We start from the raw sequence: 26,496 nt of genomic DNA on the forward strand, positions 1-26,496 counted from the left end.
AATTATGGTTATGGAGATGGTAGCGGGGAAACTTCTCTGCAACTCTGCCCGAAATTTCGTCTCTTGAGCCCTACCAATCCGCCCAAAACCTAACTTCCTCCAATCTTTCGTGTTTTTTTTCAAAAAATATATAATCTATAATCTTTAATATCAAAATTCAATATATATTTTATTGATACGCAATATTAACGGAAGTGAAAAAGAAATGAAATGATGAAAAAGTTAAGAAAAGAAGATAAAGAAAATAGAGTCTTGAGTGCCCCCTTCTGAGAGGAATCTTTAGAAATATATAAATAAAAGGTTTTATTAGGTTAGGTTATTTTTATTATAATTGTATAACAATTGATTTAAGGGTATAAAAAACTTTTAAACTTTTTCAAAAAAAGTAATTAAGTTAATTTTTTTCACTTACTTGTGTACTTAAACTTTTATAGTACATAAAGAAACCCCTCAAACTTTTTTCAAAAAAGCAATTAAGTTCATTTTTTTTTTTTCACTCAATTAGGAACTTGAACTTTCAAAATGCATTAAAAAGACTCTCAATTTTTTTCAAAAAAAGCAATTAAGCCCATGATTTTTTTTGCACTCAATTAGGTATTTGAATTGTAAAATGCATCAAAAAGGCTATTTAACCGTTAACTTTAACAGTTTACCATTAAAGTTAACTACCTCTAATTTTTTTTAGTTAAAGCCACCATGTGTCACAATCATGACGTGACATGTGATAAAAATTATAAAAAATAATAAATCATTAAAATTTATAAAAGTTATTAACTTTTAAAATATATATAATTAGAAAAAAATAAAATATTGTAAAATTTTATAAAAATCATTAAAAAATTATAAAATACATCAAAAAGACTCTTTAATATCAAAAAGACTCTTTAATCATTAACTTTAATCGTTGACCGTTAAAGTTAACGACCCCAAATTTTTTCAGTTAAAGCCATCATGTGTCACAACACAATATGATATATGGCAAAAAATATAAAGAAATGAAAATCAATGAAAGTTATATAAAAATTATAAAATGCTTCTTTTAGTACGATAATTTTTATAATTTTTTTATGAATTTTATATTTCTTTACATTTTTTATAATTTTCTTAGGACTTTATAAAATTTTATAAATTTTTTCTATATTTCTATATATTTTATAAATTTTCTTTTACTATTTTTATAATTTTTTATATATTTTTATTAAAATTTAATCATTTTTATAACTTTTATTGATTTTTATTTTTTATCATTTTTTACCACATATCACGCTATAGTTATGGCACGTGGTGGCTTTAACTGAAAAAATTTAGGGGTGGTTCAAATACCCAATTGAGTGAAAAAAAAAGGGGGCTTACTTGCTTTTTGAAAAAGTTTGAGAGTCTTTTTAATTCATTTTGAAAGTTCAAGTACCCAATTAAGCACAAAAAAAAGAGAAAAAGGTTTAATTGCTCTTTTTAAAAAAGTTTGAGGATCTTTTTGATGCATTGTGAAAGTTTAAGTACCCAAATGAGTGCAAAAAAAAAGTAAGGCCTTAATTTCTTTTTTTTTGAAAAATTTTAAGGGCTTTTTACACCCTTAAACCTATAATAATTTGTCCCCTATCTTGTCAAAGAAGAGTTATAAAATGACTTCCGAGACATGCTTACACATATGAAGTGTGTAATTTGTGGCTTACTATATACGTTTTTACTAAGCAAATTTTGTTATCAGATAGTGTGGTACAGAAGTCAAGAATTGTATTACAAAATATTTCAAACTATATTTCCCGTAAATAGAAATTTGTAAATCAGAGAATTGTAAAAATGACCATTGCAATACTAAATTAGCGAACTGTAAAAATGACAGTCGCGATAATAAATCAGTGAACTGCTAGAAAACCGAAGGTTGCAATAGTAAATTAGCGGACCGTAAAAATGAAAGTTGCGATAGTAAATCAATGAACTGATAGAAACTTGAAGGTCGCGATCGAAAATTAATAGGTATAAAATTGTTAGAAAACCAAAGGTCGCGATGGTAAATCAGCAGACCGTAAAAATAACAGTCGTGATAGTAAATCAGCGAATTGTAAAATGAAAGTCACAACAGTAAATTAGCGAACTTTAAAAATGGCAATTGCAATAGTAAATCAATGAACTGTTAGAAAACTGAAGGTCGCGATAGTAAATCAGCAGACCGTAAAAATGACAGCCGCGATTGTAAATCAACGAATTGTAAAAATGAAAGTCACGATAGTAAATTAGCGAACTATAAAAATGACAATCGCAATAGGAAATCAACTAACTGTTAGAAAATCAAAGGTCGCGATAGTAAATCAACGGATTGCAAAAATGACAGTCGCGATAGTAAATCAGCGAACTGTTAGAAAACTGAAGGTCGTGATAAAATATTAACGAATTGTAAAAATGATAGTCGCGATAATAAATCAGCGAACTGTTAGAAAATCGAAGGTCATCATCGAAAATTAGCGGACTATAAAAATAATAGTTGCAATATTAAATCAGCAAACTGTAAAATTGACAGTCGCAATAATAAATTAACGAACGATTAGAAAATCGAATGTAAGGTGGCGATAATAAATCAACGAACCATAAAAATGACAGTCGCAATAGTAAATCAACGAACTGTTAGAAAAATGAAGGTCGCGATAGTAAATTAGCAGACCGTAAAAATGACAGTCATAATAGTAAATTAACAAACTGTTAGAAAACTGAAGGTCGCGATACTAAATCAGCAGACCATAAAAATGACAATCGCAATAGTAAATCAGCAAACTGTTAGAAAACCGAAGGTAATGTCGCTGATGTCCACGGAACTAACTAAAAATTTGACTAAGGCAGGTGTACCTATCAATTAATAGTATAGCTACTGTAAGCAAAGATATCGTTCCCACAAAGATTAAAAGTAATAGTAATTACCGTCTTTTTATTATTTAACTAAATAATTCAAGTGATTAATTAAAACTAAAATTAACTAAATTCATTAACTAATGAACACGACAAATAACAAATCACAAAAATAACCAATTAACAACTAAGAAACGAAACAATACCCAAGAAAGAATCCATCTAGATTTCATCTGTCACTATCTGTTGGAAAATCAATTTTAAAAAACGTCTCGAAAAATAAATTTAGAGAAAAACCAAAGTTTTAAAAAAATTTTCCAAAAAAACTTGATTGTGATATTTAAAGTAATAAACACTTAATCAAAATCATATCTTTTCAATTTGTCTAGGATGAACGCTTCGATCGAGAAGTATCTTCCGATATCCTTAAGCTTACATCTGCCGAGTGTGGACTTGCTTCGAATCAGAAAATTTTTCACAAAAATTACTAGTGGGGTAATTTTGTAATTTCATTAAACTTTTGGACCAAGTTGTAAATATGAAAATTATCTTTAGAAATTTTCTGAAATAATTTCTTCAGAGAATTTTCTCTCTACAACTTTCTCTTAAATTCAAGTGTATAAAAAGTAATGACCTAAAACTCTCTTTATATAGGGAGAGTTTAGAGATATCAACTATAATTAAACTTAATCATTTTAATATTAAATTAATAGAATATTTATTTACAAGATAAATATTAAAATTAATTTAATATTAAGAGAATCACTTTAATATTAAATTAATAAAATACTATTAAGATAAGTATTAAATTTAATTTAATATTAAATCTATTAAAATAATATTATTTTTGGCAGCTACAGGAATACCCGTCGAAGACCCGCCATCGCCGACAATTTGTCGACCACCGGAATACCGCTATCGTAGCCACCTACACCCTGAGCTGGTTCGGTTGCTGTCGGTCCGGTCCGAGCCAATGAAGGTCCAACCAGTTCGATCCAACCACCGGCTGGACCATCGGTCCAGTTTCATATACCAAGCCCAATTCAACCAGTTTTGGGGCATTGGTCTCGATTTTGGGCTCTCGAGCCTAATTTACGATCTCAGGTCCAACTTTCAAGTTCAATTACCCATTAGGCCAATTGTTTGACTTGAAAATTAGTTTTCAAAAATATTATATTAATTTTAATTAATTTGATTAATTTAATTTTACTTTATCAAAATTAATTTTCCCAAAAATCATTTAAATTTTCCAAATTAATTTTTCAAGAAAATTTGTCAATCAAATTCTCTAGTTGAACAATTCTTACTACCTCTCAATTTAATTCCACATCAAACAAATCGGCTCAATTAAATTATTTCTAAAGTCGTAGAATTTTCTTCTGATTCCCATGCTGTCCGATCGAGTTTTTGTTGAGCTAGCGAAGGAACCAATTGGACATATACAATTAGGCTCTAGTAATTTCAATTATGTCCAAAAGTATCGTTTCGATAATTTGCAATTACTTAATCATGGAGTCAGTCCACAAGAAGTACCATGACTGAAAACTCCTTATTGTATACTCTTTACAAAAGCAAATCATCCTATTGTTTTGTCTCATGATCTCGTCATGTGTGTGTTACCCTCGTAAAATATCATTGATTCCTTTGAGTTAAATCTGTTCACTCAATACAATCCTATTTTATCTCATTGTCACTATTATGTCTTCTTGATAATTAATATGATCATTGTAAAAAAATGACTGTGATAAATTGTTAATCTGAGAACAAGTAACTCATGGCAACGTTCCATATTTATCAATCCACGTAATGCTAATTAAAGGATATCATTAACTCTTTAATTGAGCCATGAATTCCACTATTGCTAGTAAAGTCATGCCATACACAAGTCATATACCCACATACCGACTATCAACTCGATCATCTTCAGAGCACAAGCCTTCTCTTATCTCAAAACACATGATTTATATACACATGGACAATGACTAACTTAGGATTTAGGCAAATCACACCATGAATGTTACAAGTGAATTAATTCACAAACGTATTCAGAATTAATTCATCTTGGGTCCAGTCCAATGTATCCTTCTGCCAATGAATACATCTATGCCTCTACATGTGGAGTCAACTGCTCCGATAGCCAAGACTAGTCATCTCCTCAATTGGAATTGTAGAAAACATAATAATCTTTCTCAATATTTGAATCAAATTATCATTTTGATTCTTTTACGGGATTATGGACTCGTTTAGATTATCTATTGAAGTAAGTTGTCTTTCTCACAATGTAAATGTTCTTACAATATCACTTATCATCAGTTTGAACTTAGACAATTAATGAGCTAATATTTCTTGTCACAATTTCTTCATGCATCTAAAATATGAAAAAAATACAAAAGACATAACAGAGAATTGTGAAATAAAAATTATTTATTTATTCATTGTTCAAATAAATAGAAAACAATTACATGTTTACTACAATATGGGCACATTTCCCAACACTATCATTCTAAATTACGCAATTTCTTCACTTAGCACCTTGATCCATAAGAACCCCTAAATTAGCTAATATCTCTTTCAAGCATAAGAGCAATTAATTCTAAGTTGATTAATTAAAGTTTCTTTTTAATTGAAACCCTTATTATCGCATTAACTTGTGCTATGGATTCCTCTATTAGTTTTAACTCTAATCTGGTAGATTTATGTTGTCCTATTTTTAAGATTGCATGCAACTCCACTCAACTATACAAGATCTACTTTTAAATAGAGTCTATTCAACCATCGATTTAAGCACATCAAACATGGATCAATAATCTAGAAATATCAAACCAAGAATTAAGCACACATAATTGAGAATAAGAAATTAAGTATTTATTGAATAAAATAAAAATCAAACGACAGAAATTAGTTCATGCTTGAAAATAGAAACATCCAAGATGCAGTATAATCGAAAGAAATAAAGAAACTCATGATAACCTAAGAAATCAAATGAGAATATTCAATCTTAACAAAAATTTACTTCACAGTCAGCTTTAATGGAGTTTTTTGAGTTGATTTCTTGAGTATTCTCTGATGGCTCACTCCTATCTTCTTATTTTTATCATATATGCGTCTTAGAATGCCCTAAAAACCTAAAATTTAGGATTTTCCGTAGTTTGGTGCACAATTTCGTGAAATCGACACGGTTTACCACACGCTTGTATAGGTCACACTGCTATGCGGTCTGGCTGTGTGGAATGGTTTAGCCCGTGTGGCTCCTATAGCCTATTCCGAGGCTTCGATTTTCACTCATTTTTTTCTCCCTTTTCTCCCAAGTCTCTATTAAGCATTAAAACATGAATTTAAAAGATTAGGAGTATAAAATTCACAATTGACATCAGATAATCACCTAAAAATGCATTAAAAATGAGGTTAAATCATGTTACTTTTAACACTTACTAATCATGATAATAAATCAATGGACCATAAAAATGAGAGTCGTGATAGTAAATCAACGAATTGTTAAAAAACTGAAGGTCGTGATAGTAAATCAACAAAGTTACTGTGCTAGAATTATATCATATCCATAATTGCAATTAGTTCTAAATATGACATTATAACCTTGAATAGTTCACACGGTTGTCATTGCACATTTTAAGTCCAAGCAAGCAACAGGGTATCTTTTAAAGCTATATATGGAAAATGATTTAATCAAGTTCAACTTTCAAATGAGAGTCTCCGTTGGTAACATATCAGCCAAACCAAAATAAAATGGAAGCAAAGCTCTGAGGTTGTTAGAAATTCGTTCAATTTTCTGTGAGGGAAAATGCCTGCCTTCAATAGCTACTTTTGCCATTTTCAATGGTTCACCTGATCTTATTAAAAAAAAGTTGTAAAGTGAATCAAGTGATTTCAAACCAGCTATGTAACCTCCCAAACCCGGCCTAAACATTATAGCTCAATCGTAGAGATCACATTAGTCACCTATGCGATAAAGCTACCTTATCATTCATTAAAAACCTTAAATACCCTCTCTTTTAGGAAAAATCGTGATTTACCTTTGTTAGTTTGGGAAAACAGCTCATTAATTAATCCAACCATCCTTAGGTCATGTTATTAGCATCAATATGGTTTAGAAATCACATTGCTCATCATTATTCAACTCAAGACTTTATTATCTTTGGTTATTCTGTTTGTTATTCTGTACGGGCTCTTGAGATGCAAACGAATCAACCGAAGCTATGGGAGGTCGCCCTCAACGTCCCCTCTTACCAAGAGTTATCATCCCGTGGGTACTCATTTCGACGCTTTATGGAATCTACAATTTACAAGTAGGAATATCTTTAGTAATTATTTTTAATGTTTTATTGCACTTTTAACTAAGTTCTTTCATTTAAAATTTTATGCAATAGTTTCTAGTGTTTTTTCTAGAATTTCAATATTGTTTCTATAGGCATGGCATCGAACCTTTGAACTTCGTCGTTTCTTGAAAGAAATACTTTTCAAAATACTATAGTTTGTTTTTCCCAAAATTTCCCCTTTTGTGTATGCATGCATGCAGAGTCGATTTTGAAAAGAATGAAAATTTAGTCCAAGGTTTTGAACCTTGACTTTAATACCACTAAATGTAACCTCCCAAACTCTACCTAGACGTTATAGTTGAATCATGGAGATCACATTGATAACCTATGTGACAAAGCTACCTTATCATTCGTTGAAAACCTTAAATACCCTCTCTTTTAGGAAAAATTGTGGTTTACCTTTGTTAACTTGGGAAAACAGCTCATTAATTAATCCAACCATCCTTAAGTCATGTTATTAGTGTCAGTATGGTTTAGAAATCACAGTGCTCATCATTACTCAACTCAAGACTTTGTTATCTTTGGTTACAACAGAAACTCAATTATAACCGTTTAATTATAACCGTTTAATCATTAAGCCAAGTAACATGCTCTGTCCAATTTCAAAATGTGCTTATAAACCAGTTTAAAGTATATCAAGTATGCATGCATGAAAGCCCCAAAATAGAAGGAAAAAAACCCAAACCATAGTCCAAATAACTTTACAATCCAAAAACCAAATAAATTTAGTTCAAACTTAAGAAAAATAATAATTAAATCTAAAGTTCGTCGTATGTTCACATGCCATGTATGATCCTAATCACGAGCATTACCTGAGGAGGTTGAAACTATGGGGTGAGCTAACTAACTTAGTGTGAGTCAAGTCAATAAGATCTTTCAAATATCCATTCAAATATCAATTACCCAAAACATTACTGGAACACAATCATAGCATAGACATTATCTTTCGTAAATGTCATGAACATATCATAATGCACAGTGATTTCCTACCCCCAGCCAACCGCTACACACTACGCGTTCCTCAAAACCCGAATACCAAACTCCAATCATTGCGAGAAAAGCTCGATATGGTTAAACCACCATTATATGTAATGTAGTTATACTACCATTTAAAATAAAATGCGATATAATCGTCGTTCTCTTCATTACTCCCGGTGTAGTGCATTGACAACATATATGTGGACTCAATATATATCGTAATTACTCCATGGAACTCATCCGTCAACCACACAATCCCACTTCAATACACATGCAATGTGTCATACAAGTTCCAATCAAAATCATAGTACCATTACTTTCTCATTTCAACAGCATGTTTTACATGCTCTCATAATAACTTTCACTTTCGTTCAGTAATATTACTTATCAATCATTCAGTTACACCATTAATATGGTGACGTTCCAACATGCCTTAGTTCTATTATCATTCATAAGCAATTTTTTTCCGATGCATGAGTAACAGTCTTTCAATCATTACATTTCATAACATATCACCCAAATATACATTTCATTTTCATCTAACCAGCATATATTATATCACAAAACAATTCATTTTAATCATACTAATATCTAACATTCAAACCTTTAGTCATTCATGCAACCTTGCAAATATGCTTTTTAATTAGAGCTCGAAACGTACCTAATTCGACCTCTTTAAAATCACTTACTTACCCATTTAGCTAAGTCCAACCAGCAAGCTTAAATTTCATTTAAAAAATTAAAAATATTATTAAAGCATTCAAGTTTACAGGTTAAGACCCACACTTCAATTAAAATAATTTTTTTATCGAGTTAGGGTGCTATCAAAATAGCCTTAAAACACCCCCTTATGGTTTCAATCAAATTAACATTACCATAAAAATTTTCAAATCCAAATTGACTAGACTACTTACACTAATTTGATGTGAAATGTGCATGCAAATGTCTAATGGCTTCACTGTTGACTCGGAGCGTTTAAGTTAATCCCTAACACTAAAGAGTACTAAATAATCAATAGACAAAGAACCACTACATTATTAAACATGTTCCCTAGTAAACAAGTCGAAACTACACATTAACCCTCAATCAACCGCACTTACACTTCCTGATTGTCAGATCTCAGTTGACAAGCGATCAAGATCAAGTTTCCCTAAGTCACACATGATAAATGGCTGATTAGGAAAGGTTTAAAGATATCCAAATCTTTTTGGATATAAGAGATAAAAATAATAAAAATAATAGCCCCCTATTGAAAGATCTAGGAGCGATGGACCACCACCATTGACTGCCAAAATTGGGGTTGTGTTAGGGCTTAATAAAAACGGGTTTAAAATTTGGAAATTCATCATTTAAATCCTTAAAAAAATTAAAATTCCAGTTCTAGAAAATTGGGTCTCTTATTGAGAAGTTCATTAAGAAAACAGAAGGAAAAATACACTTATTCTAGTAATAAGAAAGATGCGGCAATTAAGGTCTTTGTGGTAGCAATGGAGACTGATTTTGAGTGTTAAAAATATCATATCTAAGGCTGGAAAAATTATGATAAAAAGCAAGCAAGGATAATAGGATAATGGTGCAAAATTTCACTATTGATGAAGAAAATATAGGCGATGGAGCAAAGGTTTTGGGCAGCGGCACACTAGGGAAGAAGAAGAAAATTGAAGAGGAAAATCGGAGAGCAAGAGGAAGAGGCAACTAGGATTGAAAAATGATGACTAAAGGTTGAAAAAAAAATAAAAGTGATATTTATAACTAGGTTTAATAGGTATGGGCGGCACAAAAATAAGTAAAAGAGAAAATTTAAGTAAGGAAAATATTCAAACTTGAGACCTTAATCTAACTACCTTACTTCTTTATTTTTCTTTTAACCATTAGGCTATTCACTTATCTTTGACATAATTTTACATTTTTTCAACCTAAAATTTGAGATGTTACAAGCTAAAGTTGCCCATGTTGGTGATACATTCAGATTTTGTGGAACAGTGGAACCTTCATGCTTAGGACATCATTCAAGGCATCTTCAACTTGGATAAAACTTATAAATAAGTAGAGAAAGATCATGAAGGACAAAAACCTTCAAATGGTGTTCGATCATAGATCGAAATATGAAGGCATTGAACTTCAAAAACCCTATAGTACTCAACCAAAATCTTTGGTAGAAATTGTTACATTTCCAATAGAACAATTATTAACATAATGCCAGGGGTGAATATGAGTCAATATAATGTGATAGGAAAGAATTGAAAACAATTTCAAGACAGTATTTTTTCGAGAAAATGATTGAGTTAACTCCATTGAAATTAAATTTTTAGCAAAGAAGCTATGAATTGATTTGCCTCTATTGTATTTCTTTCAAAGGAGTTTATGATGCAAAATGAGGCCCATCCCAACATTATCAGGCCCATTGAATTAGATTCCTTTTCTCAGGTTAAAAAAAACACCACCAAATTAAGAGAATCCTTATGACTTAAAAGGAGAAATCATTTTTGGCTGACAAAGCCTCAAAGGGATGTTAGAGTACGCGAAAATGACGACCAAATGTGCAATGATGTGGGGGAGTCATCTGCAGAAAATGAAATCCTTGTACCCTAAAGTTGCATATTACAATTAAAACTCAACTAGTATCAGCCATGCTATGTCACTCTTGTCTCTTTATTTTTCTTGAAAATGTCCTTTTTTCGACATTCCACCCAAATCCAAGTAACATAAATGCCAACGATCAGAGCACTTTTGGCCATCAAATTGAGCAATAACAGCATTTTCTTGAAAATATCCTCTTTTTGGCATTCCACCCAAATCCAAGTAACAAAAATGCCAAGGATCAGATAACTTTTGGCCCTCAAATTAAGCAATAACAGCATCAAGTAACCAAGTAAAACTACCATACTGAACATAAATGCCATATTAGCATTAAGTTTCAACTATACTGCAACTTGATTCTACAATTTCCAACCACTTGGCTTCAATTGATTCCTCATTTTTCAAACACCAAATGTACAAAATTGTAAACAATCAAGATTCACAAACATCTTGTTTTCCATTGCTTACCTTGAGATTCCACTTTAATTGACGCAGATCATGTTCTAGCTTATATTTCTCCCTGCAGTGGATATCTATCATCCTATGCATACAAACCAGAAAATACTAATACCAAGTAATAAATATTTCAAAAACATATTCGGTAAGTAATTTGAATATAACATTAGAGCAATACAAGCTTTGTCCTGAAAATTTTCATTTCATTGAACTGTACCGATCAAGATACATTTGTTAATTTGATAGTATCCTACAAATAAATGGAAAGGACCTGCAGAGGCAGTGTTACAGCAGGCAATTTGTCACAACATATACCTAATTTGTCCCTTGATCAACTAAAATCTACAATAACATTCATAAATAAAGATTATACAACAACCTTCTCATCCATTTTTTCCAATAAAAAATGATGCTATAAGAAAACATGCAACAATGAGTAAATATTGGGATGAAATGGGCTCCAAAACACACACCACAACACTCAACATAAAGGTTAATATCTCTAGAAGTCTTTTATGTTTCCTATTAGTAGTTAAGACATGTATATATATATCTTTATTGAATAACATGTTATTAGTAAATAGAGAAATATCCTAGTAGGCAAAAAATTGAGTATTTTGGTTGACTACATCTAACTGTAATGACCTTAGGGACCTTCGATTGAGTTACTAATAGTTAAGTGTTTTTTTTTTGAATAATAAAAGGAACTATGGATATACTTAGGAGGATCACAGAATTTATAGGTTGATATTTAAGAAAGAAAAAGATGTATAACCAAAAAGACATTGATCAAATACTACAAATGGAATGAAACTATGATTGAATGGCAAGTGAAATTTGTTCTATACCATTTCGATCTTTCAAGTTATAAAGTAATTCTTGCAAAGTAAAACAAGACACTCAAATTTCAAAACCCAACAACATGGGATTCTCGCAACTAATTTAAACAGATCATGATGGCAAGTCACCATGCCATGAAACCTAAAAACATCATTATGAAAAAAGAACCTATGATATCCAATTAAAGTCACCAAAATTCAATTTCGTAACAAGCTCTTCACCATAAAACAGGAGAACAAGGGAAAAAACAGAATCCTTAAACATCATAATTGATAAATCAACTATTTCCCTGTCTCACTATGAAAACAAAAACTCCAAGCTTGTTACATGCATGGTCCACAAACAAATGAAATAAATTTTCTAAATATGGAAACAATTTTCTAAATGTCATTAAAGGCAAAATGGAATCATTCCATTGAAATGAAAGCAAATGCATTCATGAAATTAGAGAAAAGGTAATTTACCTTTCCACAAACACCTTCACAACAGCCAATTCCAATATCTCTAATCATCAACTCCAGTTACTGCTATCCCTTTGGCAGATATTGCCATATATATACTCTGTGGGTCACTCTGTCCAATCCAGTCATACTTTCTAGACGTGCACTACCCTAATCCCTCTAAAGTTCACAGTCAGATGGTCTGGAGTGCCCTTCCTCCTCAGAGGGGTCTTTAGAAATATATAAATAAGGGGTTTATCAGGTTGGATTTCAGGTTGGGTTATTTTTATTATAATTGTATAACATATTAAGATATGGATGTATAGATATACTTTTTTAAACTTTTCAAATAAATAATTTTTTAAAATAAATATAATCACGAGATCATATATTGAATCTAAATAATAAATTCCAAAAGATTAATTTTTCAAGTTTTAACTTGGTTGGATGTTAAAGTAAGTTATTTTATTATGAGATTTTTTTGTATTTTATATAAATTCAATAAAAGTTTATATATATGATAGAAATTGAACTTAAAGACATTATAAATTTTAGACTTTTAATTTTATCATTTCTGTAGCACCCCAAACCCGGCCCAGACGTTATAACTGGATCCGACATGCCACATCGAAGCGTTCAAAACATTTTATACTGTTGATCCAGAAAAAACTTACTTAGTGTTTTAAAAGATAATTTCATTATAGGTTAAAGTGAATGGAAGTTGTGCACCAGGTAGGAAACCATAAAAGAGATGGTGAGTCCATCGGACTGCTTAAGTACCAAGCTTCCTTCGGATCCAATCCTAGACATGCATACCGCCATTGCCACACCTTAACGTCATGGATATTTCTAGGAAACCGATTTGATTAAGTCATTTTTAGGAAAAGAGATTAATTTTGGAAAATACTTCCATTGCGGAAGCTTTGCTTGTTGTCGTGTTATTTTGAAATCAATTGTTGTTTTTGAAAACGCGCCCTAAAGCTATCCAAATTCAACAGTTAAAATAAGTAATACATATCTTACTAATACATATTAAAACCATCAAAAATAATTAAGTGGCCTTATTACATTTAAAAACCCAAAACTTCAAACGTAAATAAAAGGATGTCCAATTCACCAGAAGAAAATCAAACTTTCAGAACGGGTGGCCACTCTGAATTCCCTCACAGCTCCAAGCCCACTATGGTTGGGGATTACCTGCGTGGATGAAAATAAAAGGGGTGAGTTTGGGGAAACTCAGTGTGTAAATTAACCCAACCATGGCCTATATCAACTCAAACCACAGAAACAGAATAAGTTGGCCTTAGCCCAGAACAAATTTTAGAATGAAGTCCATAGACCCATAACAGAACAGAACAGATATTACATGTTTATGCAGAAACCCAACCCAGGTCCATCCATAACACCCCCGTACCAGCCTTACGCCATGTGGGGAGACTACTCGACCCATCCATCCGCTACACACCACAGAATTTTGCAGCATGGCTGCCAGATACAGATAATGTGACAGAGTCACCAGATACAGATAATCGTGGTAGAGCCACCAGAACAGATATATGTGGCAAAGCCACCAGATCAGATAATCGTGGCATAGCCACCAAAACAGATATATGTGGCAGAGCCACCAGATCAGATAATTGTGGCATAGCCACCAGGACGCTTCCTCCATAGTATAACCCAAGTCCCCATGCAACAGATATATAATCATGGCATACATCATACAAAATCAGATCGTCATGCTTTTCAGTCAAAAGTAACCCTAGGGGTATAATGGTAATTTTGCATACATAGGGGTATTCAAGTAATTTAACTATTCTTAAAGTTTTCATACATAACATAGCCATCTACGTACGATCAAAAACACTTACCGCGTTTTCTTACCAATTTGGGCCCATTGGCCCATTATCCTGTTTTTGGCCCATTAAGCCCAAAAATATCGAAATACACAGAATCGCGCACTCTGCAGTCTTATCACTTTAATTTACCATATACATCAAACTATTAATCTCATGAGCATTCACACACTCGCAAGATCTCAAAATACCGGCTTTTCGGCATTTCAGCTTTTCGGCTTGTGCCGATCTAGTCTATAAGAGGGTGTTAGTTACACACCTGTTTGCGACGATATGCTGACGAGATCCACAGACGAACTGCCTACAATTGGATTACTAACACGTTAATCTAACTATTCAAATATGAATTACGTATTAACCCCTTACACACCTACAGATCAGAGTAAGCTTATAAGAAATCAATAAGCAACTCATTAACGAATTTGTCAATGTTTACCACATAATCATAATTTCACTGCAAGCTATCTTCCTGAGCAACAGTCACTAAATCATTTATAACTGGAGCTACGAAAATCCAAATCAAGTGACGTTAATTTTTCCTGAAAATAGACTCATATATCTTCTATCCATAAAATTTTTAGAAATTTTGGTTCAGCCAATCAATACCAGATTTTTCTCAAAGTTCTGCATGTTTCACTGTTTGACTAATCTGACCACTCTTCATTACGAATCAAATTTCTCATTGTACAGAATTCAAAATATGTTCTCGTTTATTTCATTTGAAACTAGACTCATTAAGCTTTAATTACATATTTTATTCAGCTTTCATCTCTCAAAATTTATGGTGATTTTCCAAAGTCACGTTACTGCTGCTGTCCCAAGCAAATTTATTACCAAATCACTCTTTCACACATAACTTGCATGCATGTTATTTAAACATGTATATCACCAATCAATCATCACATATCTATGATTTTACTTAAGTATAATCTCCATTTCATCATTTTAAAGCACAACATGTTAGCCGATTTTTCCCTTTAACATCTAAGGCACATGCATGCTCATTTGTTTGGCTCAACTTCACCTATCTTCCATTTTTCATCAAAAGAACATGAAAAAACAACCATTTCCTTCATTTTAATTCATGACTAAATGCTCACGACACAACTAAAAACCAAAATATGCTTCAAGAGTTAAGGTAGAATCAAGAAGAACTCATGAACATCAAGATAGAAGCAAACTACCATGAACTTACCTTCAATTTTCTTCCCCAAGTGACCGAACATTCAAGAGCTTTCTCCTCTCCTTTCTCTTCTCTAACTTTCGGCTATGATGAACAAAGATGGACAAAACTTTGTTCTTTTCACCCCTTTTTCTTTTAATAAAATTTCATATTTCATCCATTTAATTCTTTAATACAAAAGACATAAAATGCTCATCATGGAACATTTACCTAAACCATTATCATGGAACATTTACCTAACCCATTATCATGGAATATTTACCTAATCCATTATCATGGAACATTTACCTAACCCATTATCAATTTGTACCATGAATTATGGATATCAAGTGCTCATATTGTCTACAACAACATGATGGCTGGCCACTTCATGTAAAATGGGAGGTTTGTCATGCAAATCCTCCTATTTTTGCACTCCTATTTATTTGGCCACTTCAATTTAGCCTATAGCATTTTCAAACATTTTCACATAGGTCCTATTTCATAATTTCACCCCCTTTTTTCTTATGGAACAAAAATTAACTAAAATTGCCAGGTTCTATCTTAAGCTTGGGCCTTCTAGAGGCTCACTAACATAATTAAACCTATGCCAACATTCACAGAATTCCCGAAAATTGGTGCGTTACAATTTCATTCAAGTCTCATTTGGTTTTTGTATAATTTTTTAATAAATATATTTTTTACATAATTTTTTCGATTAGTATATATTTTTCCCCTCAAACTTATCCATTTGTATTTAGGTGGTACTTAATTTTTTTTCTTTGGACTTAGTTGGTACTTGAACTTATATCCCATCACACAAGTTGGTATCTCTACACTAACATCAATAGTTTGTGCTGACGTGGCACTAATAGTCAATCTAACGATGACACCTAGCAACCCCTTCATATGCAACATGAAAAATATAAATAATTTTTTTAAATATATATAAATTAATAAAAAAAAATTCATATCAAGAATGAACGTGAACAAAATGTTGTCCAGATACATATGAATCTAAGCACCCATTTGACCATATTCATTATAGACATGTTTTGTAGTAAGCTTGTATGTTTTTTTTATTATAAAATATCATGTTATTATTGTATTTAAATTAAAAATATATAAATTTTAAAAAAAATAAAATTTATAAATTAATAAAAAGTATAAAAAAAAGTTCACATATCAAGAGTGAATCTGGACATATGGTTGTCCAAATTCATTCTAGAATGCTTTTTACTAATTTTTATATTTAGGTGCTATTTGATAAACTAAAAAATTAAGTGCTGAAAAATTAATTATTAAAAATTTAAGTAATGAATTAAAATTATAAAATAGCTTTATATATTACTTAAATGTAATTATAAAATATAATTTGATTGTTCGATAAAGATATATTTTAATTATAAAAGAAATTCTACATTTTATCCTTAAATTTTAAACATTTCAGCTTATTCTAAACAAAATTAAAATTTTAAATATAAAGTTTTTATATGATAATAAAATATTAAAGTAAATAAAATAAAATAGAATTAATTGAAAATAGTATCATTTTAAGTGACAAGTAACTCTTACCTACTTATTATTTTCCACACTTTTTCATAAAAAAATTCTATCAAGTTATTTTTATTTTGGACTACCAAAAAAATTAAATATTGATTTAATTTTTTCAATCAAGGCCTTACATATTTTTATAAGTTTATAAATATTTAGTTATTTTATATATTTTTATAAATTTATAGATTTTTATAATTTTTGTAAATTTACATATTATAAGTGATAGGTTTTTATATATTTTTAAAAATATTATATGCTTTTTGTATATTTTTAATTGTACATTTTTATATTTTATATTTTATATATCTTTCAAAATTATAACTTAAAAACTTATATTTTATAAAAAGTTTAAGAGTATATAAAATTACTAAAAACACATCTGAAATGAATCTCTATAATTGGATGTCCAAATTTAAATGTATTTAGATCACCATTTATCATTGTTTATTTCTTTTTACATGAAAACAATATATTTATTAATTTATATATTTTTGAAGAATTTGTAATTTTATATTTATGTTTGATACATAGCATATTAATAAGTTATCATGTGTCATTATCGAGTTGGCTATTGGTATTACGTAAGCACAAACCAACGGTGTTAATGCGAAGATACCAAACTATGTGATGGAATATATATTTTTTATTATTTTTAGCAATTTGCTATTCGCAATTCATTCCCAATAAACATATAATCATTTATTACAATTAAATTAAGAACAATTTTTTTATAAAAATATATCAAACTTTTTTATTAAATCAAATAACAAATGATTGTATTAGACATATATTATTTTAGATCAAAGAATGGTTATGATCTCTCTACTATGTTTAAATTTAGAATTTAGTATTTATTCTTTAATTGATATAATTTGATTCCTTTATATAATGTTATTAGTAAGTTGAAATAGCTAATACCCTTAATTATTCTATTCAAATGTTGACTTCGGTTTTTTTCTAAAAATACTTATTTCAACTTCATAGGTAGCCAAATTACATCAAATTAAAATACAATGACTAAATTCCAAATGTAAACATAGTAGACAAATCGAAACTACAATTTTACCATCATATTATAATGACTAAAAAAGAGATTTGTGTCGTTAGTTAGTCTAAACATGTAACATCCTTAATATTTTGGTCCCCAACATGAATTTTTTTTTAATAATACTTATTCCAATTTATTATATCAAAATATTTTTTATTATAATAGTATTTATAAAAAAATAAACATAAAAAATTTAATCAAAATAACTAAATATATTAATTATTTGGACTAGCTAATGTGATTGTAAAATTTGAGAATCAAATTATGTTAAATTAAAATATAAAACTAAATCTTAAATATTACTATAATAAAGGGACTAAAATTAAAATTATACCATTATAAGAATAATGGCAAAAAAAAAAGATTTTAATTATCTAGTTGGTATTATTGAATAAAAGGTGATGGACACATGGTCATCCTTACCCAATATACTATGAATTTCTTTTTACAAAACAAGAATATAGGGTATAGGGAATCGGCTTTGGAGAATAACGATGAGTCCAACCAACCTCACAGGCGCAGTCGATTAGACCGTAACGGTTCATTGAAAATATAATAAAGCTAGCGGTTCCTCGGGCCCATCGGAAATCCGTCGCCCACGGATTTCAGCCCTTAAAAGTCACAATCAATTTTCCAAAGTCGTTAAACTGGACCGGACTGGACCCAAGTTTCAATGACCGGAAATTCCTGATCCGCATCCTAATTGACATATGCCCTTCCGACCCTCCCATTTTCCACCACGTAGCATTATTACTATATTGTGAACTTCTTAACCTCGCCTCAGCTTTTTGTCAGCTCCAAGTTCCTTTTTTTTTTCTTTATTCCATTAGTAATTTCTCTTTTCTTCTCAAATTATCATTCACCATCTTTCTCGTCGGTTTTGAGATCTCAAGCTGATTTATTACGTTTTAATATAGGTTGAGATGGCTTCGACCACTCTAATCTGCGATACCCAGCCATGGAAGGACTTGAAGGTAGCGTTTTCTGCTCATTTCTAGCTAAGAAGATTATAGCTAAAATAGCATGATAAATCTATTTGATCAACAAAGTGGGTTTTGGTTTTTTATAGGCTCATACTGAGGATATCAAGAAAACTCATCTTCGTGATTTGATGAACGACAAAGAACGATGCGAATCGATGATGGTGTAAGATCCTCTATTCAACTCCTACGATTTTTCTGATTCGATAACTGCACGAAACTTTTAATACTAATAAAATTGATGATATATAAATGTTTCTACAGTGAGTTTGATGGAATGTTTTTGGACTACTCAAGGCATTGCGCCACTCTTGAGACCATGGATAAGCTCTATAAATTAGCAGAGGTGAATTTGGATTATTTCTCGTTCGATTTAAATCATAATAGTCTTTTCGTTTTTGTTTTTTGTTTGTAATATTTCTCACAATTTCAGGCTGCTTCTCTCAAACAACAAATTAACCGAATGTATAGTGGCGAGCATGTAAGTTGAACTCTCTCCTAGGAGAAAGATAAAACTAGTTTTGGGTTTGATGTAAAGATTGGTGATGATATTGTTGAATAGCATTCCACGCCTTTTCATTCTTAGTTTTTTTTGTCGTTGCATTGCCTTTTTTTCTGGAAATTTCAGATAAATAGCACAGAAAATAGGTCAGTGCTTCATGTAGCTCTTCGAGCACCAAGGGATGCTGTTATAAACAGTGATGGAAAGAATGTGGTGCCAGATGTTTGGAATGTTTTGGATAAGATCAAGGATTTTTCAGAGAAAGTTCGCAATGGCTCCTGGGTAACTTATCACCCTTTTTTTTACATCAAATTTGACCATCTTCCTCCTCAATTGCTGAGAGACAAATAAATCTTGGCAGGTTGGAGCTACTGGGAAACCACTGAAGGATGTTATTGCAATCGGTATTGGTGGCAGTTTCTTAGGTCCTTTATTTGTGCATACTGCTCTCCAAACAGGTTATGCTGGTGCATTTTACTATTAGTTGTGTAACCCTCGTACTTGTGACCTATGATGATGAAGTGTAGTTAATGTGTTCATGGTTTTCTCTTGATAACTCACAGACCCTGAGGCTGTTGAATTTGCAAAAGGACGCCAACTACGTTTGTAAGTACTGCTTGTTACTGCTGCTGGTATTTGTTGTGTCTACTTCCTTTCTTTCATCAAATTATAAGATTGCCTGTAAAAGGTGTCAGCAAAGGTGGGTTGAGGCCCCTTGCTTCATTTTGTTAAGACAAGGTATTAATATATATTTGAGAAGAAGCAGCAGCAGCATACTATGTTCTGTGAGGGGGAACACTTTGATGCCATTTAGGCCTGCTAAAACTGGAATGGGCATAAATGATATCAAGTAACAAAAAGTGTTTTCGTCGTGATAGATTCTCAAAATGAAATGCATGTCATTCTAGCTGCTTGTCTGACATTTTCCTTGTAATTTGTAATGCTTGCATACACAATAAGTTGTTTCATTTGGCAATTCTAGAAATTTGATGTAATCTCTTGTTTGCATTGCAACAGCCTAGCAAATGTAGATCCTATCGATGTTGCTAGAAATATTGCAGGATTAAACCCCGAAACAACACTTGGTAAACTATTTTCGTTTATTCTTCTGGAAGTCTACTGTTTTTCTGTTTCCTAAACTCATTTTTGCACTGTTGATTTGTCTGATTTTATTTGCTTGTAATTTTATCCAGTTGTGGTGGTTTCAAAGACTTTTACAACCGCAGAAACTATGTTGAATGCTCGAACATTAAGGGAGTGGATTTCATCTGCTCTTGGGTTAGTTTCATATAACACTAGTTATTTCTTCGACAATGTGCATGCAGTGGCAGTTTGAGGTTCTGCTACATTTTACGTTAATACGTCAGAATTATTTCTCGGTCTAAAAATTAAGAGTGACAATGCATTGAGCAAAACAGAGATATTCTCATCTTTGAATGCTTATAATAAGTTTTTTTTTATTTTTTCAATCTTTTTAGGAATCATTCTCAATATTCAAGAATGAATGTAATTTACCATGTTAACTACTATGGTATGATCGGGCTTTCTTATTAAGCCACTTGTGATTGTAATATTTCAGGCCTTCTGCAGTTGCAAAACACATGGTGGCAGTCAGTACTAATCTTACGGTATTATTTTTACCTTTAACTTCTTCATTTGAATGATTAAGCATTTGCCGCACTACTATGTACATATTAAATTGTTTGTTTTGGGTTTTTGTGCCACAAATCAAACATTGCTAAGGTGTTAGAGTACAGTGTAACTCGTTTTTGGTAAAACGAAAATGTTTATTCTCTTTTTGCTTGAAGGAGATGGCCCCTTATTATGCATTTCTCTTTCACTTTTTGAATATCCATGCTTCATAGCTTTGTATTTATTCCCTTCCTTGGCAATTGCTAAGGGGCCAATAAACTAGACTGTACATTACATATTATATGCTAGTATTGATCCTATTCAGCTTATAAATGTTTTCCGTGCAGCTTGTTGAAAAGTTCGGAATTGACCCTAATAATGCATTTGCATTCTGGGATTGGGTTGGTGGTCGATACAGTGGTAAGTATTATTCCCTCTCCCCTTGCTTACCTCTAAGCATCATTTGCGATCTTGATTTCTATTGAGGATTGAATCTTTTCTAATTGAACTGTGGAAGTTGACTAATCTTTAAACTGCCATTTGCAGTTTGCAGTGCAGTTGGAGTGTTGCCTTTGTCTCTGCAGTATGGTTTTTCAATAGTAGAAAAGTATGGTAACCTGTTATTGTTTTGACTCTATTGTATTCACTTTTCGAAACCTATAACTTATAACATCCATTAGAAGTCCATATATTATAGGTGAGACAGATTTGTGCAGTTTTGTAGCCTGCTTCAGTGTTCTAAGGAAATACATCATGTAAATATGACAAACAGGATTTAGGAATGAAAGGGGTTTTTCTTTTTCATTTTTCCCCACGGAGCTCATCTACCATGCAATTCAGTTTTACATGCTGCATTGGGAAGACGTCTCCTTTCTTGGCTAATAGTTGTAGCCAAAAACAATTTCTTTGTAAATCAAGTTGTAGCCTAATGGACAATAAAAATTGTTAGTTGCTAATGCACAGATCTTTAACTTAAAACCATTATTTTGTGAGACAAAACAAGTTACAATACTATGAGAACCTCCAAATACTTGCAAAAGTATGACAACTAAAACTGCAAGATTCTTAAAAGGTAGGTTTTAAATTTCAGCCGACTTAATCCATTATCCATTTTAACTTGGTGCTTCTGAAAATTATTTGTTTATGTACTTATTTTATTTTTCTTTTGGCATAATTTGTTATATACATAAGTAAGCTTTTTTAACTTGTTACTTGAAGGTTCTTAAAGGGGGCTTCAAGTATTGATGAGCATTTCCGTTCAGCTCCTTTTGAGAAGAATATACCTGTAAGTGTCTTAATGTAAAATCTTCCACTGCAGCTGTTATTCTTTATTACTTACTAGATTAGAATAACTCTACCAGTTATATTATGGGGTTGATGAATTTGTCTAGAATCTATGTATGATGCGATGAAGGTTATGGTATTTTAAACAAGGATGGATTAATCCAGTATAATCTACTTTGTATTTTCCAAGGTAGATAGCCAGACACCAAGTTTATTTTAACTACATATAACACTGTTTTTGCTGATAGAAGTTTGGTTGATAGTTGAATTTCTTTCCTAATTGGTATCAGGATCTGCTTTATGGTATTAATGACATTGTATGATAACATGCTTTGGATGCATAGGTACTTTTGGGTTTGCTAAGCGTATGGAACGTTTCATTTCTTGGATATCCTGCAAGAGTTAGTCTTTCTGCTTCTAACTTCGGTTAAACTTATCATTCCTTGGTCCTCCTCCTCCTCCTTTTTACATGCTTACAACCCATCATTAATACTTTATGTGTATATAGGCTATTTTACCATACTCCCAGGCCCTCGAGAAATTTGCTCCACACATTCAACAGGCATGTTTGCTGCAACTCCTTTTCCGCTAGGCAGCTTTTTGTGTTTCTCCCATTTTTTTTTTTTTGGGGGGGGGTTGTTAAGTGGGAGATTGAATTTGTGCTTTCAAATATTATATATTGATAAATCTACTTCAATTCAGGTCAGCATGGAGAGTAATGGCAAGGGGGTGTCAATTGATGGTGTGCCACTTCCTTATGAGGCTGGTGAAATTGATTTTGGTGAACCTGGAACGAATGGCCAGCACAGCTTTTATCAACTAATCCACCAGGTGAATTTTATGTTGCAGAAAGAAGTATATTAGGTGATTCTTGCTTTATATAACATCTTAGACCATCTTAAAGATTTGAGGTGCTAAATTGTTTTATGTCGGGAGACTGGTCCTGGGGTAGTTATTGATCTGCCCATAGGCTACTGTAAATTTGGAAATTTGTGCATAAAATGAAGAGACTAGAAAGCTTTACAAGAGACTGGTCAAGATATGGCACATTATCTTAATTAGTTACCATGAAATAACAAATTGAAGTTCTAAAGTCTGCTTGGAGAACTTTAGCTGGTTCAATAAAAGCTTCTTTTGAATGTTATTCACCAGAATATAGGTTCCATTCATGAGAATTCACTGAGTCTTAATGTAACATATATTTTTCCTTAGCTTTGGTTGAAAAATGTTTCTGTTACTGCTTAACCTCAATGGCTTACAATCAGTCAAAAAATATAAATAGATTGGGATGGCTCTTCATTGTGTGATATCTGCAAAATCAAGCACTATACCAAACCTCATTGTGCTGCAGCAATAAGCATTTTAATTTCTCATTTTTACACCTCAGGGACGTGTAATTCCTTGTGATTTCATTGGTATTGTGAAGAGCCAGCAACCTGTGAACCTTAAAGGTATAATCCAATTTATTTCTATATTCAACAGTGTATTTTGTTGTTTCTCTTGTGTTTCTGAGATGGCATTTAACATTATTATTGTTATTGTCAGGTGAAGTTGTGAGCAACCATGATGAGCTTATGTCCAACTTTTTCGCACAGCCGGATGCCCTAGCATATGGAAAGGTAGTTTTTTGCTTTCTTAGGTATCAGTTATTTCTCTTTAATGTAGCAGTCGATGTCTTTTTTCCATGAATTGTTCCATGAAATCTGTATCGCTGTTGAAAAAAAATTGATTCACTGCAGACAGCAGAGCAGTTGCTGAAGGAGAATGTTTCGCAGCATCTTATTCCTCATAAGGTGACTTACTTTCATCTTTTCTACCAAGATTTGGTTCATAATAAAATCATTTGCGTAACTTGTGATGTTATCTTCTGTAGACGTTCTCTGGGAATCGGCCTTCTCTCAGTCTTTTGCTACCATCTCTTAACGCTTACAATATTGGGCAGGTGATTGGTTTCTTCTCTCTAAATTTTTATCGATGAAGCATTTTCCTTGTAACTTGTTACAATTGTTGAGGACTTCTGTCTTATTCATATCGCTCAGCATCACTAACAGCATCACTAAGTCAGATTACTACCTTGTAATTGCAATTTTTCTAGCTTTAATTTTCAAGTATTATAGCACTTAAACGTTTATACGTGTTCTCGCCTGTTCAGTCTAACGCACTTCTTGGCTGCCTCAGCTCTTGGCAAGCTATGAACATAGAGTTGCTGTTGAAGGTTTTGTTTGGGGCATCAATTCTTTTGACCAGTGGGGAGTTGAGTTGGGTAAGGTATGTATCACTAAAGAGCACTGCATTCTGTTCCATATATATAATCATACCGTTCCAACCCCAATGATGCAGGTTTTGCGAAATTTTTCCTTGCAATTTATTTTTTTATACTCCTGAACTTAAAATATCTATTTCATTTTTATAAATGCAGTCACTAGCTACTCAAGTCCGAAAACAGCTTAATGGATCACGTACAAAAAGTGAACCTGTTGAAGGCTTTAATTTTAGTACTACTACGTTGTTAACAAGATATCTACAGGTACAACAAATTCATTTTATATATACATATATGTTGGTCCATTTAGAAGTAGAATGTTGACATAAATCTCATCAGAAAGCTTGATTAAACAATAAGGTTTATCGCAAGATATATTACAATATATGTAAAAAAATTTAGTATTAGATATAACTTCTTTTTTTGTTTTGGAACATGGATATAACTTCTTTAATGGTGAGTAACTATAGCTATGTTAAACTGACTTCGCTTTTTTCCTGAAGTACCTCTGTCTGACACTTACTCTGACAGAGATGGAGATATGATCTTTCAGAAATTCTCGAAATACATGGAAATCTTGGGAAAAAAATTATCATATCACTGTCGAGTCAGATACATACTCATGTCTGACTAAGATTTACATGCAAGTCGAGTAGCACTTTTTCCACGGAGCCCTATGTTTTTCCAACAATTGCTACACCGTTACTGAAAAGTTATAACATTACTTTTGGCAGGCAAGTTCTGATATTCCAGCTGAGCCACTCACTCTTCTACCTCGGATATAACTGTCTTGGTGCTGTCGGCCTTATTGCGGTATGCCTTGCACTACAGCTTCATCTGTAGTTTGTCCCCATGTTAAGAAGGTTTTCTGGACCTTTTTTGTTATGTTTGGTATATGCGGAGATCCATTGAACCTTGTGGGTTATACGGTGGATTTTAATAAATTTACAACGACTGACTTGGAATACATTTCCTTGCGGCTAAGAGTAGCTCTTTCATAAACTTATAAAAGAATAATAATATAAGTTGCTTTGAATTTGAATACGCCAGCCTATGGCGGGTGGCCTATTGGTTTTGGTATAATCCTTTTACAGTTCAAGTCTGGAAGTAAAATCTTTTTCAATAGTGATGATTTATGATTTCTGTTCGATTGCGTGGAAGAAGTCCATTCTACTTCTTTTAACCATCTATGGCCTATTGTTAATGTATTATTTTAGTTTTTACATGATAAAAGCTAGTGTTCAATTCTATTCGTGTTTTCCAATGAATTTGACACGCTTCTCTTTGGAACCGAATGTAAACATTACTACCATCGTTTGGTTGTCTAGTATAGTATAATAATATAATGAAAATAGGTCAACAAGGTTCGGTTAGCAATTGGAATTTTCAGAAAGAAAATCATAAATTGTTGGAAAATAAGCTACTGGTTGGAAACTAAATAAGTAAATATGAAATCATAAATTTATTGCGTTGTGTTAAATCTATTGCCTTAGAAACAAAGTTGTCCTGATCAGTGCCCAAGGTTAATACATTGTTTTAATATTCATACACCTGAATATGGAAGATGAAACTTAAATAGTGTTGTTTTTCTTGGGAAATCATAGTACGATCAATTTTCAGGAAAGTTTGGAGGGGTCGCAGTCGGTCTTACTTAAAGCCTAAACTTTCAAAATGTTCTTTAAAGTGATTTCGGGAAAATTTGACAAAGTTTATAAGCAAATCAGAGAGGAAGGTGGTAGGGAAAAA

The 26,496-nt window shown here is 31.8% G+C and overlaps 1 protein-coding gene across 4 annotated transcripts; it reads left to right on the forward strand.

Moving 5' to 3' along the window:
- The first annotated feature begins 18,510 nt into the window (after window positions 1–18,510).
- Window positions 18,511–25,898, forward strand: LOC107918028 (glucose-6-phosphate isomerase, cytosolic). Of its 4 annotated transcripts, none has more exons than XM_016847519.2 (24): window positions 18,511–18,918; window positions 19,007–19,063; window positions 19,159–19,235; window positions 19,334–19,415; window positions 19,503–19,550; window positions 19,698–19,853; window positions 19,933–20,029; window positions 20,135–20,177; window positions 20,589–20,656; window positions 20,765–20,849; window positions 21,151–21,199; window positions 21,551–21,623; window positions 21,750–21,810; window positions 22,422–22,488; window positions 22,832–22,888; window positions 22,996–23,049; window positions 23,190–23,318; window positions 23,875–23,938; window positions 24,033–24,106; window positions 24,227–24,280; window positions 24,361–24,429; window positions 24,666–24,755; window positions 24,907–25,014; window positions 25,485–25,898. In XM_016847519.2, exons 2-24 carry the CDS (start codon window positions 19,013–19,015, stop codon window positions 25,533–25,535), a joined length of 1,707 nt encoding a protein of 568 aa, XP_016703008.1. In that variant the 5' UTR covers window positions 18,511–18,918; window positions 19,007–19,012; the 3' UTR covers window positions 25,536–25,898. The 4 variants fall into 4 exon arrangements, 3 of the variants coding, with proteins under 3 accessions (XP_016703008.1, XP_040939131.1, XP_016703009.1); XM_041083197.1 differs by having other exon boundaries at window positions 18,511–18,849; XM_016847520.2 differs by having other exon boundaries at window positions 18,557–18,879.
- Window positions 25,899–26,496: the final 598 nt, after the last annotated feature.

Source organism: Gossypium hirsutum, chromosome A01 (assembly GCF_007990345.1).
Source record: "Gossypium hirsutum isolate 1008001.06 chromosome A01, Gossypium_hirsutum_v2.1, whole genome shotgun sequence".
In the NCBI taxonomy this organism is placed as follows: Eukaryota; Viridiplantae; Streptophyta; class Magnoliopsida; order Malvales; family Malvaceae; genus Gossypium; species Gossypium hirsutum.